Genomic DNA, 17454 nt, shown 5'->3' with positions numbered 1-17454 from the left:
TAAAGCAGAAAATGTGACTCATTGGAGAAGGCAAGCTTTTGCCAATCATCAGAGGTCCAATTCTAGTACTGCCATGAAAATTGAAGCCTTTTCTGCCAGTGCAACTATGTAATCAGAGGTGCAGTGACCACCTCTCTGGAGCCCCGGATGCAGTAGGGTTTGCTGAACCTAAAAACAGGCCAAAGTTGGTTTAGCTGTTCTAAATTGACTTTAGGTTTAAATTAGTAGGCTGTCACTGTGGTACAGTGGGTAGCATCGTCAAGCAAGTATGGCCTGGGTTTGTTTCCCTGGCCGGGCGGAGTTTGCATGTATTCCCTGTGTCCCTGTGGGTTTTCTTGCTCCTGTTTTGTCCAAAGACATGTAGTCAGAGCAAGTAGAGCTACCAAAATTGCCCTAAGAGTGTGTGTGTGTGTGTGTGTGTGTGTATGCCCTGTGGTAGACTGGCAATTTATTTTCTGTGATGAGTAAGTGCAGCAGCATGTGTCCTGGGGACCTGCTTTTGATTCTCACTTCTGGTCACCATGTGAGGAATTTTGCATCTTAAACACGTGTTTTTTCTGTGGGTACTCCAGTTTCTCCTCACTTTCTAAAAATAGATCAAAGATGGTCCTGTTTTTCGCACAGTGTATCAGACCTACCATGACCCTGACTAGAATATAGCAATGGTAAAACAGAACATGAATAAATTAATGAATAATTAAATGATTAAAAGTAAGTGCGTGAACAATTGAATGTGTAATAGCCTGTAATTGACTAGCACCCTTTCTGGAGTGCCTTATGTCCCGTGTTTTTGGGCGTCCCTGAAAAAAACAGGACCATGATCAGTCCATAGCAAGTAGTATAAAGTAATAAATAAAGGACGCTTTAAATATTACTTCGTCTTTTTGTTTTTTTATTGCTTATTCGGTTCGCTGTCAGGTCCACAAAATACATAGCAAGAAGGTCCTGGGTTCAAATCCCAGGTGGACCAGTCTGGGTTTTGTGTGGAGTTCTGTTTGCATTCTCCCAGTGTCAGTGTGGGTTTCCTCCGGGAGGTCCGGTTTCCTCCCACAGTCCAAAGACATGCAATCAGGTTAATTGGAGACACCTAATTACTCTTTTGTGTTTGTGTGTTTGTCTGCTCTGCTATGGACTGGCGACCTGTTTAGGGTGCTTCTGTGTGCCTTGCGCCCATTGAGAGCTGGGACAGGCTTCAGTACACCCCATGACCTTGACTTAACCTGCCATCAATTAAAGTGACTCTGATGAACCCCATGTAAAGTTTCTTTTACTCTGTTCTTCAATGGTCAGGACCCCCACAGGACCACCACAGAGCAGGTATTATTTAGGTGGTGGATCATTCTCAGCACTGCAGTGACACTGACATGGTGGTGGTGTGTTAGTGTGTGTTGTGCTGGTATGAGTGGATCAGACACAGCAGCACTGCTGGAGTTTTTAAATACCGTGTCCATTCACTGTCCACTCTATTAGACACTCCTACCTAGTCGGTCCACCTTGTAGATGTAAAGTCAGAGACGATCGCTCATCTATTGCTGCTGTTTGAGTTCATCAGTGGTCACAGGACGCTGCCCACGGGGTGCTGTCGGCTGGATATATTTGTTTTGTTGGTGGACTATTCTCGGTCCAGCAGTGACAGTGAGGTGTTTAAAACTCCAGCAGCGCTGCTGTGTCTGATCCACTCATACCAGCACAACACACACTAACACACCACCATGCAGTGCTGAGAATGACCCACCACCTAAATAATACCTACTCTGTAGTGGTCCTGTGGGGGTCCTGACCACTGAAGAACAGCATGAAAGGGGGCTAACAAAGCATGCAGAGAAACAGATGGACTACAGTCAGTAATTGTAGAACTACAAAGTGCTTCTATATGGTAAGTGGAGCTGATAAAATGGAGGAGGTGGTTTTAATGTCATGCCTGATCAGTGTGTATATACAGTGCCTTGCAAAAGTATTCAGCCCCCTTGAACTTTTCAACCTTTTGCCACATTTCAGGCTTTAAACATAAAGATATGAAATTGTAATTTTTTGTGAAGAATCAATAACAAGTGCGACACAATTGTGAAGTGGAACGAAATTTATTGGATATTTTAAAATTTTTTTAGAAATAAAAACCTGAAAAGTGGGGCGTGCAATATTATTCAGCCCCTTTACTTTCAGTGCAGCAAACTCACTCCAGAAGTTCAGTGAGGATCTCTGAATGATCCAATGTTGACCTAAATGACTGATGGTGATAAATAGAATCCACCTGTGTGTAATCAAGTCTCTGTATAAATGCACCTGCTCTGTGACGGTCTCAGAGTTCTGTTTAAAGCGCAGAGAGCATCATGAAGACCAAGGAACACACCAGGCAGGTCCGAGATACTGTTGTGGAGAAGTTTAAAGCCGGATTTGGATACAAAAAGATTTCCCAAGCTTTAAACATCTCAAGGAGCACTGTGCAAGCGATCATATTGAAATGAAGGGAGTATCAGACCACTGCAAATCTACCAAGACCCGGCCGTCCCTCTAAACTTTCAGCTCAAACAAGGAGAAGACTGATCAGAGATGCAGCCAAGAGGCCCATGATCACTCTGAATGAACTGCAGAGATCTACAGCTGAGGTGGGAGAATCTGTCCATAGGACACAATCAGTCGTACACTGCACAAATCTGGCCTTTATGGAAGAGTGGCAAGAAGAAAGCCATTTCTCAAAGATATCTATAAAAAAGTCACCTGGGAGACACACCAAGCATGTGGAAGAAGGTGCTCTGGTCAGATGAAACCAAAATCGAACTTTTTGGCCACAATGCAAAACGTTATGTTTGGCGTAAAAGCAACACAGCTCATCACCCTGAACACACCATCCCCACTGTCAAACATGGTGGTGGCAGCATCATGGTTTGGGCCTGCTTTTCTTCAGCAGGGACAGGGAAGATGGTTAAAATTGATGGGAAGATGGATGGAGCCAAATACAGGACCATTCTGGAAGAAAACCTGTTGCAGTCTGCAAAAGACCTGAGACTGGGACGGAGATTTATCTTCCAACAAGACAATGATCCAAAACATAAAGCAAAATCTACAATGGAATGGTTCACAAATAAACTTATCCAGGTGTTAAAATGGCCAAGTCAAAGTCCAGACCTGAATCCCATCGAGAATCTGTGGAAAGAGCTGATAACTGCTGTTCACAAACGCTCTCCATCCAACCTCACTGAGCTCGAGCTGTTTTGCAAGGAAGAATGGGCAAAAATTTCAGTATCTCGATGTGCAAAACTAATAGAGACATACCCCAAGCGACTTGCAGCTGTAATCGCAGCAAAAGGTGGCGCTACAAAGTATTAACGCAAGGGGGCTGAATAATATTGCACGCCCCACTTTTCAGGTTTTATTTCTAAAAAAAGTTTAAAATATCCAATAAATTTCGTTCCACTTCACGATTGTGTCCCACTTGTTGTTGATTCTTCACAAAAAATTACAATTTCATATCTTTATGTTTAAAGCCTGAAATGTGGCAAAAGGTTGAAAAGTTCAAGGGGGCTGAATACTTTTGCAAGGCACTGTATACACTATAATACAGCTGTTTTTAAATGTGACCCTCTTGTTGTGAGAATATTAAGACGTTTACAGTCACTGGTAATTAAAAAAATCCAGGCTAAAGGGTTCCATCATCATCAGGAATATTGCCCCACAATCATTATAAATGACAGTCCTTCATAACAAATGATTCAGTTACCAGTCGGCAAAATGAATCAGATCAGCGCTTGCAAATAAAGATTATAAAGATTAATGCCACATTCTCCACCGAAGACGAATGTCACACTGGCTGATGAACACAGTGACACCAAGATAAATTTGGTTAAAACCTTATAGATTCTTCTGCCGCAGGCCAATGTGGGCTATGAGCCTGTCAGAAACATAAATCATAACTGCCGGGTATTGTGTGATTCATAATACTTACAGTCTGACTGACAGCACTCGTAGTGGTGGATAACCTTCCATTATAGAAACCCAATTCTAAAAAAGTTGGGACAGTTGGAAACGTGAATGGTGTGCAAATTATTTAAATTGCACCCAATTAAAAACAAAGATTATTTTTTATCTAATTAACCTAATAAGTGTTGGTATATTTAGACTCATTTGAAATTTCATAGCTGCAACTTGGTTACCAAGAGAGTTCAAGAGAGGCTTAATTGTCATTTCAGCTATATACACTACGCTCGTCTGCCTTCACACGCATATGAACTTGAGTGACGTCCCATTCTTAATCCATAGGGTTTAATATGATGTTGGCCCACCCTTCGCAGCTATAACAGCTTCAGCTCTTCTGGGAAGGCTTTCCACAAGGTTTAGGAGTGAAATTTTTGACCATTCTTCCAGAATCACATTTGTCAGGTCAGACACTGATGTTACACGAGAAGGCCTGGCTCACAGTCTCCGCTCTAATTCATCCCAAAGGTGTTCTATCGGGTCGATGTCAGGACTCTGTGCAGGCCAGTCAAGTTCTCATCCAGGACTAATCTGAAGGCCACATGAAGTTTGGAGGTCTGTAGCGATTGACTGATTGTCTGTGAGTTGGCGACCTCTGCGCCCTATGCGCCTCAGCATCCGCTGACCCCGCTCTGTCATTTTACGTGGCCTAACTCTTGTGGGGTGTTCCCGGTGTGCAGTGGTACAGGCAAACCGGTGACAGGGTCATGGGCAGCCAAGGCTCATTGATGCACGTGGGGAGCGAAGGCTGTCCCGCGTGGTCCGATCCGATAGACGAGCTACTGTAGGATCAACACAATATTAGGAAGGTGGTCATAATGTTATGTCTGATCGGTGTATAGCAACGCTTTGCTCCACGAACAACTTCATTTATTCCTACAATGCTGTTCTAAAGTACTAAATGGTTTGGTGGTTTGGTTTTGAAGCATTCATCTTCCATAAGAAGGAACATGGTTTAATTTTAAGGTGTAAAAGATTCAGATGGTATTTAGATCCAATTACTTTTTGCATGCACTTTAATTTTACATTTTGTTGTGGACTTATTTAAAAATAATATAATTGGCAGTGTAAACCATCTGTGTTAACCATCTGTCTACACTTAATCTTCATAATGATGAAGGAAAACATGTTTTTCAAATTTAAAAGAAATCAAAAACGCAAAAGTATTCAGACCCTTTATTATTTAATGTATTTATTTTATTAGAATTTTAACATCATGTTTTACACACTTTGGTTACATTCATGATGGGAAAAATTTTAATAAGTTCAAGTTTAATGTCAAACAGTCATGGACAATTTTGTATCTCCAATTCACCTCACTTGCATGCAGACATGCAAACTCCAAACAGAAAGGACCCGCACCGTTCCACCTGAGAATCGAACCCAGGACCCTCTTGCTGTAAGGCATCAGTGCTACTTACCGAGCCATTATGCCCCCCAAATATGCTGCAAATACAACAAAAAGTCTTCCTCAATATGTCTCTACAAGCTTTGCATGGCTGAATTTAGGCAGTTTACCCCATTCTTTATACCAGATCTCTCTCTCTCTCTCTCTCTCTCTCTCTCTCTCTCTCTCTCTCTCTCTCTCTCTCTTTATATATGTATATGTATATATCTATATACAGTGTATCACAAAAGTGAGTACACCCCTCACATTTCTGCAAATATTTCATTATATCTTTTCATGGGACAACACTATAGACATGAAACTTGGATATAACTTAGAGTAGTCAGTGTACAACTTGTATAGCAGTGTAGATTTACTGTCTTCTGAAAATAACTCAACACACAGCCATTAATGTCTAAATGGCTGGCAACATAAGTGAGTACACCCCACAGTGAACATGTCCAAATTGTGCCCAAAGTGTCAATATTTTGTGTGACCACCATTATTATCCAGCACTGCCTTAACCCTCCTGGGCATGGAATTCACCAGAGCTGCACAGGTTGCTACTGTAATCCTCTTCCACTCCTCCATGATGACATCACGGAGCTGGTGGATGTTAGACACCTTGAACTCCTCCACCTTCCACTTGAGGATGCGCCACAGGTGCTCAATTGGGTTTAGTCCATCACCTTTACCTTCAGCTTCCTCAGCAAGGCAGTTGTCATCTTGGAGGTTGTGTTTGGGGTCGTTATCCTGTTGGAAAACTGCCACGAGGCCCAGTTTTCGAAGGGAGGGGATCATGCTCTGTTTCAGAATGTCACAGTACATGTTGGAATTTATGTTTCCCTCAATGAACTGCAGCTCCCCAGTGCCAGCAACACTCATGCAGCCCAAGACCATTATGCTACCACCACCATGCTTGACTGTAGGCAAGATACAGTTGTCTTGGTACTTCTCACCAGGGCGCCGCCACACATGCTGGACACCATCTGAGCCTAACAAGTTTATCTTGGTCTCGTCAGACCACAGGGATTCCAGTAATCCATGTTCTTGGACTGCTTGTCTTCAGCAAACTGTTTGCAGGCTTTCTTGTGCGTCAGCTTTCTTCTGGGATGACGACCATGCAGACCGAGTTGATGCAGTGTGCGGCGTATGGTCTGAGCACTGACAGGCTGACCTCCCACGTCTTCAACCTCTGCAGCAATGCTGGCAGCACTCATGTGTCTATTTTTTAAAGCCAACCTCTGGATATGACGCCGAACACGTGGACTCAACTTCTTTGGTCGACCCTGGCGAAGCCTGTTCCGAGTGGAACCTGTCCTGGAAAACCGCTGTATGACCTTGGCCACCATGCTGTAGCTCAGTTTCAGGGTGTTAGCAATCTTCTTATAGCCCAGGCCATCTTTGTGGAGAGCAACAATTCTATTTCTCACATCCTCAGAGAGTTCTTTGCCATGAGGTGCCATGTTGAATATCCAGTGGCCAGTATGAGAGAATTGTACCCAAAACACCAAATTTAACAGCCCTGCTCCCCATTTACACCTGGGATCTTGACACATGACACCAGGGAGGGACAATGACACATTTGGGCACAATTTGGACATGTTCACTGTGGGGTGTACTCACTTATGTTGCCAGCTATTTAGACATTAATGGCTGTGTGTTGAGTTATTTTCAGAAGACAGTAAATCTACACTGCTATACAAGCTGTACACTGACTACTCTAAGTTATATCCAAGTTTCATGTCTATAGTGTTGTCCCATGAAAAGATATAATGAAATATTTGCAGAAATGTGAGGGGTGTACTCACTTTTGTGATACACTGTGTATCACGAAAGTGAGTACACCCCTCACATTTCTGCAAATATTTCATTATATCTTTTCATGGGACAACACTATAGACATGAAACTTGGATATAACTAAGAGTAGTCAGTGTACAACTTGTATAGCAGTGTAGATTTACTGTCTTCTGAAAATAACTCAACACACAGCCATTAATGTCTAAATAGCTGGCAACATAAGTGAGTACACCCCACAGTGAACATGTCCAAATTGTGCCTAAAGTGTCAATATTTTGTGTGACCACCATTATTATCACTGCCTTAACCCTCCTGGGCATGGAATTCACCAGAGCTGCACAGGTTGCTACTGGAATCCTCTTCCACTCCTCCGTGATGACATCACGGAGCTGGTGGATGTTAGACACCTTAAACTCCTCCACCTTCCACTTGAGGATGCGCCACAGGTGCTCAATTGGGTTTAGTCCATCACCTTTACCTTCAGCTTCCTCAGCAAGGCAGTTGTCATCTTGGAGGTTGTGTTTGGGGTCGTTATCCTGTTGGAAAACTGCCATGAGGCCCAGTTTTCGAAGGGAGGGGATCATGCTCTGTTTCAGAATGTCACAGTACATGTTGGAATTCATGTTTCCCTCAATGAACTGCAGCTCCCCAGTGCCAGCAACACTCATGCAGCCCAAGACCATGATGCTACCACCACCATGCTTGACTGTAGGCAAGATACAGTTGTCTTGGTACTTCTCACCAGGGCGCCGCCACACATGCTGGACACCATCTGAGCCAAACAAGTTTATCTTGGTCTCGTCAGACCACAGGGCATTCCAGTAATCCATGTTCTTGGACTGCTTGTCTTCAGCAAACTGTTTGCGGGCTTTCTTGTGCGTCAGCTTCCTTCTGGGATGACGACCATGCAGACCGAGTTGATGCAGTATGCGGTGTATGGTCTGAGCACTGACAGGCTGACCTCCCACGTCTTCAACCTCTGCAGCAATGCTGGCAGCACTCATGTGTCTATTTTTTAAAGCCAACCTCTGGATATGACGCCGAACACGTGGACTCAACTTCTTTGGTCGACCCTGGCGAAGCCTGTTCCGAGTGGAACCTGTCCTGGAAAACCGCTGTATGACCTTGGCCACCATGCTGTAGCTCAGTTTCAGGGTGTTAGCAATCTTCTTATAGCCCAGGCCATCTTTGTGGAGAGCAACAATTCTATTTCTCACATCCTCAGAGAGTTCTTTGCCATGAGGTGCCATGTTGAATATCCAGTGGCCAGTATGAGAGAATTGTACCCAAAACACCAAATTTAACAGCCCTGCTCCCCATTTACACCTGGGACCTTGACACATGACACCAGGGAGGGACAACGACACATTTGGGCACAATTTGGACATGTTCACTGTGGGGTGTACTCACTTATGTTGCCAGCTATTTAGACATTAATGGCTGTGTGTTGAGTTATTTTCAGAAGACAGTAAATCTACACTGCTATACAAGCTGTACACTGACTACTCTAAGTTATATCCAAGTTTCATGTCTATAGTGTTGTCCCATGAAAAGATATAATGAAATATTTGCAGAAATGTGAGGGGTGTACTCACTTTCGTGATACACTGTATATATACAGTGTATCACAAAAGTGAGTACACCCCTCACATTTCTGCAGATATTTAAGTATATCTTTTCATGGGACAACACTGACAAAATGACACTTTGACACAATGAAAAGTAGTCTGTGTGCAGCTTATATAACAGTGTCAATTTATTCTTCCCTCAAAATAACTCAATATACAGCCATTAATGTCTAAACCACCGGCAACAAAAGTGAGTACACCCCTTAGTGAAAGTTCCTGAAGTGTCAATATTTTGTGTGGCCACCATTATTTCCCAGAACTGCCTTAACTCTCCTGGGCATGGAGTTTACCAGAGCTTCACAGGTTGCCACTGGAATGCTTTTCCACTCCTCCATGACGACATCACGGAGCTGGCGGATATTTGAGACTTTGCACTCCTCCACCTTCCGCTTGAGGATGCCCCAAAGATGTTCTATTGGGTTTAGGTCTGGAGACATGCTTGGCCAGTCCATCACCTTTACCCTCAGCCTCTTCAATAAAGCAGTGGTCGTCTTAGAGGTGTGTTTGGGGTCATTATCATGCTGGAACACTGCCCTGCGACCCAGTTTCCGGAGAGAGGGGATCATGCTCTGCTTCAGTATTTCACAGTACATATTGGAGTTCATGTGTCCCTCAATGAAATGTAACTCCCCAACACCTGCTGCACCCATGCAGCCCCAGACCATGGCATTCCCACCACCATGCTTGACTGTAGGCATGACACACTTATCTTTGTACTCCTCACCTGATTGCCGCCACACATGCTTGAGACCATCTGAACCAAACAAATTAATCTTGGTCTCATCAGACCATAGGACATGGTTCCAGTAATCCATGTCCTTTGTTGACATGTCTTCAGCAAACTGTTTGTGGGCTTTCTTGTGTAGAGACTTCAGAAGAGGCTTCCTTCTGGGGTGACAGCCATGCAGACCAATTTGATGTAGTGTGCGGCGTATGGTCTGAGCACTGACAGGCTGACCCCCAACCTTTTCAATCTCTGCAGCAATGCTGACAGCACTCCTGCGCCTATCTTTCAAAGACAGCAGTTGGATGTGACGCTGAGCACGTGCACTCAGCTTCTTTGGACGACCAACGCGAGGTCTGTTCTGAGCGGACCCTGCTCTTTTAAAACGCTGGATGATCTTGGCCACTGTGCTGCAGCTCAGTTTCAGGGTGTTGGCAATCTTCTTGTAGCCTTGGCCATCTTCATGTAGCGCAACAATTCGTCTTTTAAGATCCTCAGAGAGTTCTTTGCCATGAGGTGTCAAGTTGGAACTTTCAGTGACCAGTATGAGAGAGTGTGAGAGCTGTACTACTAAATTGAACACACCTGCTCCCTATGCACACCTGAGACCTAGTAACACTAACAAATCACATGACATTTTGGAGGGAAAATGACAAGCAGTGCTCAATTTGGACATTTAGGGGTGTAGTCTCTTAGGGGTGTACTCACTTTTGTTGCCGGTGGTTTAGACATTAATGGCTGTATATTGAGTTATTTTGAGGGAAGAATAAATTGACACTGTTATATAAGCTGCACACAGACTACTTTTCATTGTGTCAAAGTGTCATTTTGTCAGTGTTGTCCCATGAAAAGATATACTTAAATATCTGCAGAAATGTGAGGGGTGTACTCACTTTTGTGATACACTGTATATATATATATATGATATTCTATTTGTCCATTAATCCAGAAGAGAATTTGTGAGGTCAGACACTGATGTTGGCTCACAATCTATGTTCTAGTTCATTCCAAAGGTGTTCGATGGGGTTAAGGTCAGGGCTCTGTGTGGGCCAGTCAGGTTCTGCCAGACCAAACTAACCCAACCTTGCCTTTATGCACTTTGTACACCGGGGCACCCTCATGCTGGAGAAAGAAGAATGCCTTTATTTCTCATATATACATATACAGATGTACAGTACAATGAAATTCTTTCTTTACTTATCCCAGCTTGTTTTAGAAGCTGGCGTCAGAGCGCAGGGTCAGCCTTTGTACGGCACTGGACAGTGGTTGCATAGCAGAGACTGGATTTGAACCGGCGATCTTCAGATTGATAGCCCAAAGCTCTGACCACTAGGCTACCACTCTCATACAATTGTCCGAAATGTCTTGGTATGCTGAAGCATTAAAGTTTCCTTTACTGGAACTGAAGGGCCAATGCCAACCCCTGACATACAAACCCATAATATTATTCCTCCTCCACCAGACTTTACAGTTTGCCCAATGTAGCTAGGTGATTGATTTTATACACCTGTGTCCCAAACGTTTGTCCATATAGTGTGTGTGTGTGTGTGTACAGTATATGGGAGCCTATCCCAGCTTTTCAGTGGGCGCAAGGCAAACAGTAACAACCTTGACGGAGCACCAGTCCATCACAGGGCAGACACACATACACACACCCAAAGGGCAATAGTGCAATAGTGTCTCCAATTAACCTGACTGCATGTTTTTGAACTGTGGGTGGAAACCCACGAAGACACGGGGAGACCACACAAACTCCACACAGAAAGAACCCGGACCGCCCCACCTGGGGATCGAACCCAGGACCTTCTCGCTGTGAGGCGACAGTGCTACCCACTTAGCCACCGTGCCGCCCAACTGTACTACAGTGTGAATTATTTACAGAAAAACCAGAACTGAACTAAAACTGCTTTTAATTCATTGCTTTTGTAGGAAGGCAGTAAAAGCCACTCTGGTTCTGCTGCCACTTCTTGGCATCACGTACATGCTGTTCTTCGTCAACCCTGGAGAAGATGAGATATCCCAGATCGTCTTCATCTATTTCAACTCTTTTCTTGAGTCTTTTCAGGTAAGCAGCATCCTCTGTCCTGAATCCTGAATAAACAAACCCTGTTTCCAAAAATGTTGGGACAGAAGTACAAAAGAAATTATGTTTAAAGTTTTGGCTGACCAAGTTGACCACAATAAGAAGGTGACCACAACAATTGGTAACAGGTGTGGGTGTCATGATTGGGTATTAAATGAGGTCCTTGAACCACTTTAGCTTTATCAGTTGGCTGGAAATCACTGTTAAATAAGCAGGGACTTGAAGCTCTAAAATGCTATTGTCTGAAACCATTACACCGATCAGGCATAACATTATGACCGCCTTCCTAATATTGTGTTGGTCCCCCTTTTGCTGCCAATACAGCCCTGACCCATTAAGGCATGGATTCCTGTCGAGCCATGGACAGGTAAGCGACGCACATGCACCCGGCCATCCATCGTGATGTAAAAGAAAACATGATTCATCAGACCAGGCCACCTTCTTCCATTGCTCTGTGGTCGGGCAGCCAAGGCTCACTGATGCAACAGACGAGCTACTGTAGCTCAGATTGCTGAAGAAGTTAATGCTGGTTCTGATAGAAAGGTGTCAGAATACACAGTGCGTCACAGTTTGTTGTGTATGGTGCTGCATAGCCGCAGACCAGTCAGGGTGCCCATGCTGACCCCTGTCAACCGCCGAAAGCACCAACAATGGGCACGTGAGCATCGGAACTGCACCACGAAGCAATGGACAAGGTGGCCTGGTCTGATGAATCACATTTTCTTTTACATCACGTGGATGGCCGGGTGCGTGTGCGTCGCTTACCTGGGGAACACATGGCACCCACGCAGACATGTGGAGAACATGCAAAGTTGTGATGCTTTGGCCAATGTTCTGCTGGAACCTTGGGTCCTGCCATCCATGTGGATGATACTTTGACACGTACAACCTACCTAAGCCTTGTTGCAGACCATTTACACCCTTTCATGGAAATGCTATTCCCTGATGGCTGTGGCCTCTTTCAGCAGGATAATGCACCCTGACACAAAGCAACAATGGTTCAGGAATGGTTTGAGGCACAACGAGTTTGAGGTGTGGACTTGGAGTCCAAATTCCCCAGATCTCAATTGAATCGAGCATCTGTGGGATGTGCTGGACAAACAAGTCCGATCCCTGGAGGCCCCACCTGCTGCTAACATCTTGGTGCCAGAGACCACAGCACACCTTCAGGGTTCTAGTGGAGTCCATGCCTCGACGGGTCAGGGCTATTTTAGCAGCAAAAGTGGGACCAACACAATATGTTATGCATAATGTATTGCTTAAATATGCATATCGAGCACTTACAGTATATTTTCTATAACCTTTTTTCAGTTGGATCTTGCCAGCAATGTCAGATTTTATTGTTAGGATTTAATTGGTGATCAAATTTGTTTATAACAGCTTTCATTCTGTCGAGAGGGTCCACAAAATTTTTGGACTGTGTCTGTAGAAATGCGCATCTATTTTGTCATTTGGATTTACACACCAGCTTATTTGCATGTTGGTTTGCTGAACAATAATTGCATATTAAAAAAAATATGTTTTCCTTTTTTTGCAGGGTTTTTTCGTCTCCGTGTTTTATTGCTTCCTGAACAGTGAAGTAAGTCAATTCTTTTAATCTGGATTTCTTTCTTACTCTTTAGTTTTTGTTTAACAGCTCTTACCCTGATCACACAAGCAACAGGAATGTATTTTCATTGTGTACTTTGGGAATAATAGTATAAAAAAAAATCAATAGAGTCATATGAAGTTCCTTTTTTCCCATTTCCTGAGTCAACCCAATAGTATTTAATACTGTAGAGACCCAACACTGGATTGTCTTAAAATATTTATACATTTAATAGATCTGGTTTGTGTTATACAGATAGTTCCATTCTTTAGGGATTCCAACAGAAACTGGAGCCTGGGCTGCATTTTTATTCAATTTACTTTTACTTCAGCTACAAAATCAGCTAAATAAGGTAGAAAAACAATACAGATGTGAAAATGTAGCACAAAGTGTAAGCTTGAATAAAATATGTTACTCATTTGATACTGTGAAGGCAAACAAAATGATCCTTCAAACAAGACTGATCCTTTTCTGTTACATAGAAACACCACGGTTTGAAATACACTTCTTTGCAAGTTCAACTACTTATTTGAATAAAAATCAGACGAGGCATAACATTATGACCACCTTCCTAATATTGTGTTGGTCCCCCTTTTGCTGCCAAAAGATCCCTGACCCATCGAGGCATGGAGTCTGACACCTTTCTATCAGAACCAGCATTAACGTCTTCAGCAATCTGAGCTACAGTAGCTCGTCTGTTGGAGCCTTTGCTCCCCACGTGCATCAATGAGCCTTGGGCGCCCATGACCCTGTCACCGGTTTACCACTGTTCCCTCCTTGGACCACTTTTAATAGATACTGACCACTGCAGACCGGGAACACCCCACAAGAGCTGCAGTTTTGGAGATGCTCTGACCCAGTCGTCTAGCCATCACAATTTGGCCCTCGTCAAACGCGTGTGTGTGTGTGTAAGTGTGTGTGTGAGTGTGTGTGTAAGTGTGTGTGTGAGTGTGTGTGTTAGTGTGTGTGTTAGTGTGTGTTAGTGTGTGTGTTAGTGTGTTTGTGTGTTTTTGTCTGTGTTTGTCTGTGTGTTTTTGTCTGTGTGTGTTTGAGTTTGTGTTTTTGTCTGTGTGTGTTTGTGTGTCTGTGTTTGAGTGTGTTTGTGTGTGTGATGTGTGTTTGTGTCTGTGTGTCTGTGTGTCTGTGTTTGTGTCTGTGTGTTTTTGTCTATGTGTGTTTGAGTGTGTCTGTGTTTTTGTCTGTGTGTGTTTGTGTGTGTGTGTTTGTGTGTGTTTGTGTCTGTGTTTTTGTCTGTGTTTTTGTCTGTGTTTGTGTCTGTGTTTGAGTGTGTGTGTGTGTGTGTGTGTGATGTGTGTTTTTGTCTGTGTGTGTTTGTGTGTCTGTGTGTGTTTGTGTGTCTGTGTGTGTTTGTGTGTTTTTGTCTGTTTGTGTCTGTGCGTCTGTGTTTGTGTCTGTGTTTGTGTCTGTGTTTGTGTCTGTGTGTTTGTGTGTCTGTGTGTGTTTGTGTGTTTTTGTCTGTGTGTTTGTGTCTGTGTTTGAGTGTGTTTGTGTGATGTGTGTTTGTGTCTGTGTGTTTTTGTCTGTGTGTGTTTGAGTGTGTGTCTGTGTTTTTGTCTGTGTGTTTGAGTGTGTGTTTGTGTTTGTGTGTCTGTGTTTGTGTGTTTGAGTGTGTGTTTGTGTGTGTGTTTGTGTTTGCGTGTGTTTTTGTGTGTGTGTTTGTGTGTGTGTTTGTGTGTGTGTGTGTGTGTGTGTGTGTGTGTGTGTGTGTGTGTGTTTGCCCTATGATGACTGGCAACCTCTCCAGGGTGTTTCCTACCTTTTGCCCAGAGAACTGTATCCACCGCCACCCTGACCAGGATAAATGAATGAAAACAGGGTAAAAACAGCAGATAAGGTACAAAGTGGAAACACTGCCTACAATAAAGAACCTGTGAGCGTGAGATCTGGCCAGGGTGAGAAATTGTGCTCCAGTGTTTGATTGGCAGGGATTATTTGTTTGTGAATAGTCTAAAAGACAAACACCCCAGCGGGCGCATTAGGCAGGGTGAAGACGAAGAGGTGGGTTAATGTTTGTCATGGCAGCCCTTTCATTGATCTGCTGTGATGGAATTCCAGAAAAGAGCCAGAGCATTTCTTTACTAAGCAGCTCATTGATTAGATAAAAAACAGCTTTGCTGTCTGAATGCTGGATGTTAACGTTATATCGGCTCGCTGAGATGTTTAACCACAGCTGCACAGCTGTATGAGTGCAGGTCAATCAGTTCTTCATGCTTAATCTTTCAAAGGCTGATAAACCGTTTAATGTCTGTCAATGATGATGCTAAGTGCATTCGATTTAAACAACTGGAAATATCCAAACACACCCACATTGGTGGGTAGACCAGCTAAAACAAGGTACTCAAGTGCAGTTTCTTGTATTTAAATAAAAGGCAAAGTGGCCACCTAATTAGGACCTTTTTGTACACAGAGTTTCTTACATTTACTTTTACTTTTATTTGATTGCATATTTCATGTTTTATCTGCTCAACTTCATTTCATTTATTAATAAACCTCCATTCCTGCATTTCCGGCCTGCAACACATTCCAAAAGCATTTACCACTTTGTAATGTTGCCATTCCTTTTCACCACACTTAAAAGACGTTTTGGCACCGAGGAGACCAAGTGATTTAGTGTTTCAGCTTTTATTTTGTCTCATTCTTCCTGCAAACACGTCTTAAGATGTGCAACAGTACGGGGTCGTTGTCGCATTTTTCCTTTCAAAATTCTCCACACATTCTCTATTGGGGACAGGTCAGGACTGCAGGCGGGCCAGTCCAGTACCCGTACCTTCTTCTTCCACAGCCATGCCTGTAATGTGTGCAGCATGTGGTTGGGCATTGTCTTGTTGAAAAATGCATGGACGTCCCTGGAAAAGATTACGTCTTGAAGGCAGCACATGTTGCTCTAAGGTCTCAATGTACTTTTCTGCATTAATGCTGCATCACAGAAGTGTAAATGACCTTTTCCAAGGGCACTGACACAGCCCCATACCATTACAGATCCTGTTTTTTGGACTTGTTGCTGATAACAGTTTGGATGGCCCTTTTTGATCACACTGCATCCATTTTTTCCAAAAAAGACCTGGAATGCTGATTCATCTGACCACAATACACGTTTCCACTGTGTGATGGTCCATCCTAGATGCCTCCGAGCCCAGAGAAGTCGACCCCGCTTCTGGACATGGTTAACATAAGACTTCTTTTTTTACACAGTGAAGTTTTAAGTGCTATTTGTGCATGTAACTCTGTATTGTAGTGCTTGACAAAGGTTTGCCAAAGTAATCCCTCACCCATGTGGTTATATCAGCTATTGTTAAGTGGCGGTTCTTGATGCAGTGCCGTCTGAGGGATCAAAGATCACGGGTGTTCAGCTTAAGCTTGCGCTCTTGGCTTTTACGCACTGAAATTCCTCCCGATTCATTGAATGGTTTAATGATATTATGCACTGTAGAGGGAGAAATATGCAAATCCCTTCCAATCTTTTGTTGACAAACTGGAGATCCTCTGGCCATCTTTGCTTGTCTGCAATCAAATAAAAGTCAAAGTAAATGTAAGGAACACTGCATTTTTATTTTATTTGCATTTTCCATACTGTCCCAACTTTTTCTGATTTGGGGTTGTACATGTATTACTCTAAATAAACTAGATTCCACAATCTGTTCAGTGGGGTTGAGGTCTGTGCAGGTTCAGGTGGTTAGCACCAGTAGAGAGGAAGCATAAGTTATTTTTATCTTTCATGCTGTTAAAATGCTTCATGCTGTTTATTTTTGTATTTTGTTGACTGGATCAAGCTTATTAGCAGCGCCAACGAAATATCTCTCCGTCTTTCCACAGGTGCGTTCCGCTGTCCGGAAACGCTGGCACCGCTGGCAGGACAAGCACTCGATCCGGGCACGGGTCGCACGCGCAATGTCCATTCCCACCTCACCCACCAGGGTCAGCTTCCACAGCATAAAGCAATCGTCTGCTGTCTGATCCGGATGAAACTCGTCCGCTCCCTCTACCCCCACTCACGGAATTCCCCGTCCAAACCCAGGGTACAGGGTACAGCTACGGTCCAAACAGGGTACGAGACCTGCAACTGAACAACACCCCTAACCGGGGTTACAGTGTATATCAAGACTTACCTTCCGGACAGTCGAAACGAGAGGAAGAATCGAGGATGTGGTTTTGAATCAGATTCAACCCACCTTCTGCAGAATCAGAGACAGCGACATGCAGCTAAAAGAAGTCGTTTGGTACTTCGTTCGATTTTTGAGAGTTTTCCCGGG

General features: G+C 43.7%; 1 protein-coding gene across 1 annotated transcript in view; it reads left to right on the top strand.

Annotated features, from left to right (window-relative positions):
* Positions 1-17158, top strand: part of crhr1 (corticotropin releasing hormone receptor 1) — a 138399-nt gene extending 121241 nt beyond the window's left edge. Inside the window, exons 12-14 of the mRNA XM_063018456.1 lie at positions 11442-11577; positions 13133-13174; positions 17018-17158. Of these exons, the coding sequence (XP_062874526.1) occupies positions 11442-11577; positions 13133-13174; positions 17018-17158 (319 nt within the window). The remainder of the gene's footprint in view (positions 1-11441; positions 11578-13132; positions 13175-17017) is intronic.
* Positions 17159-17454: the final 296 nt, after the last annotated feature.

The sequence above is a fragment of the Trichomycterus rosablanca genome, chromosome 22 (genome assembly GCF_030014385.1).
Source record: "Trichomycterus rosablanca isolate fTriRos1 chromosome 22, fTriRos1.hap1, whole genome shotgun sequence".
In the NCBI taxonomy this organism is placed as follows: Eukaryota; Metazoa; Chordata; class Actinopteri; order Siluriformes; family Trichomycteridae; genus Trichomycterus; species Trichomycterus rosablanca.
The sequence above is the reverse complement of the archived record's forward strand: the minus strand, read 5'-3'. Positions and strand labels throughout refer to the sequence as shown.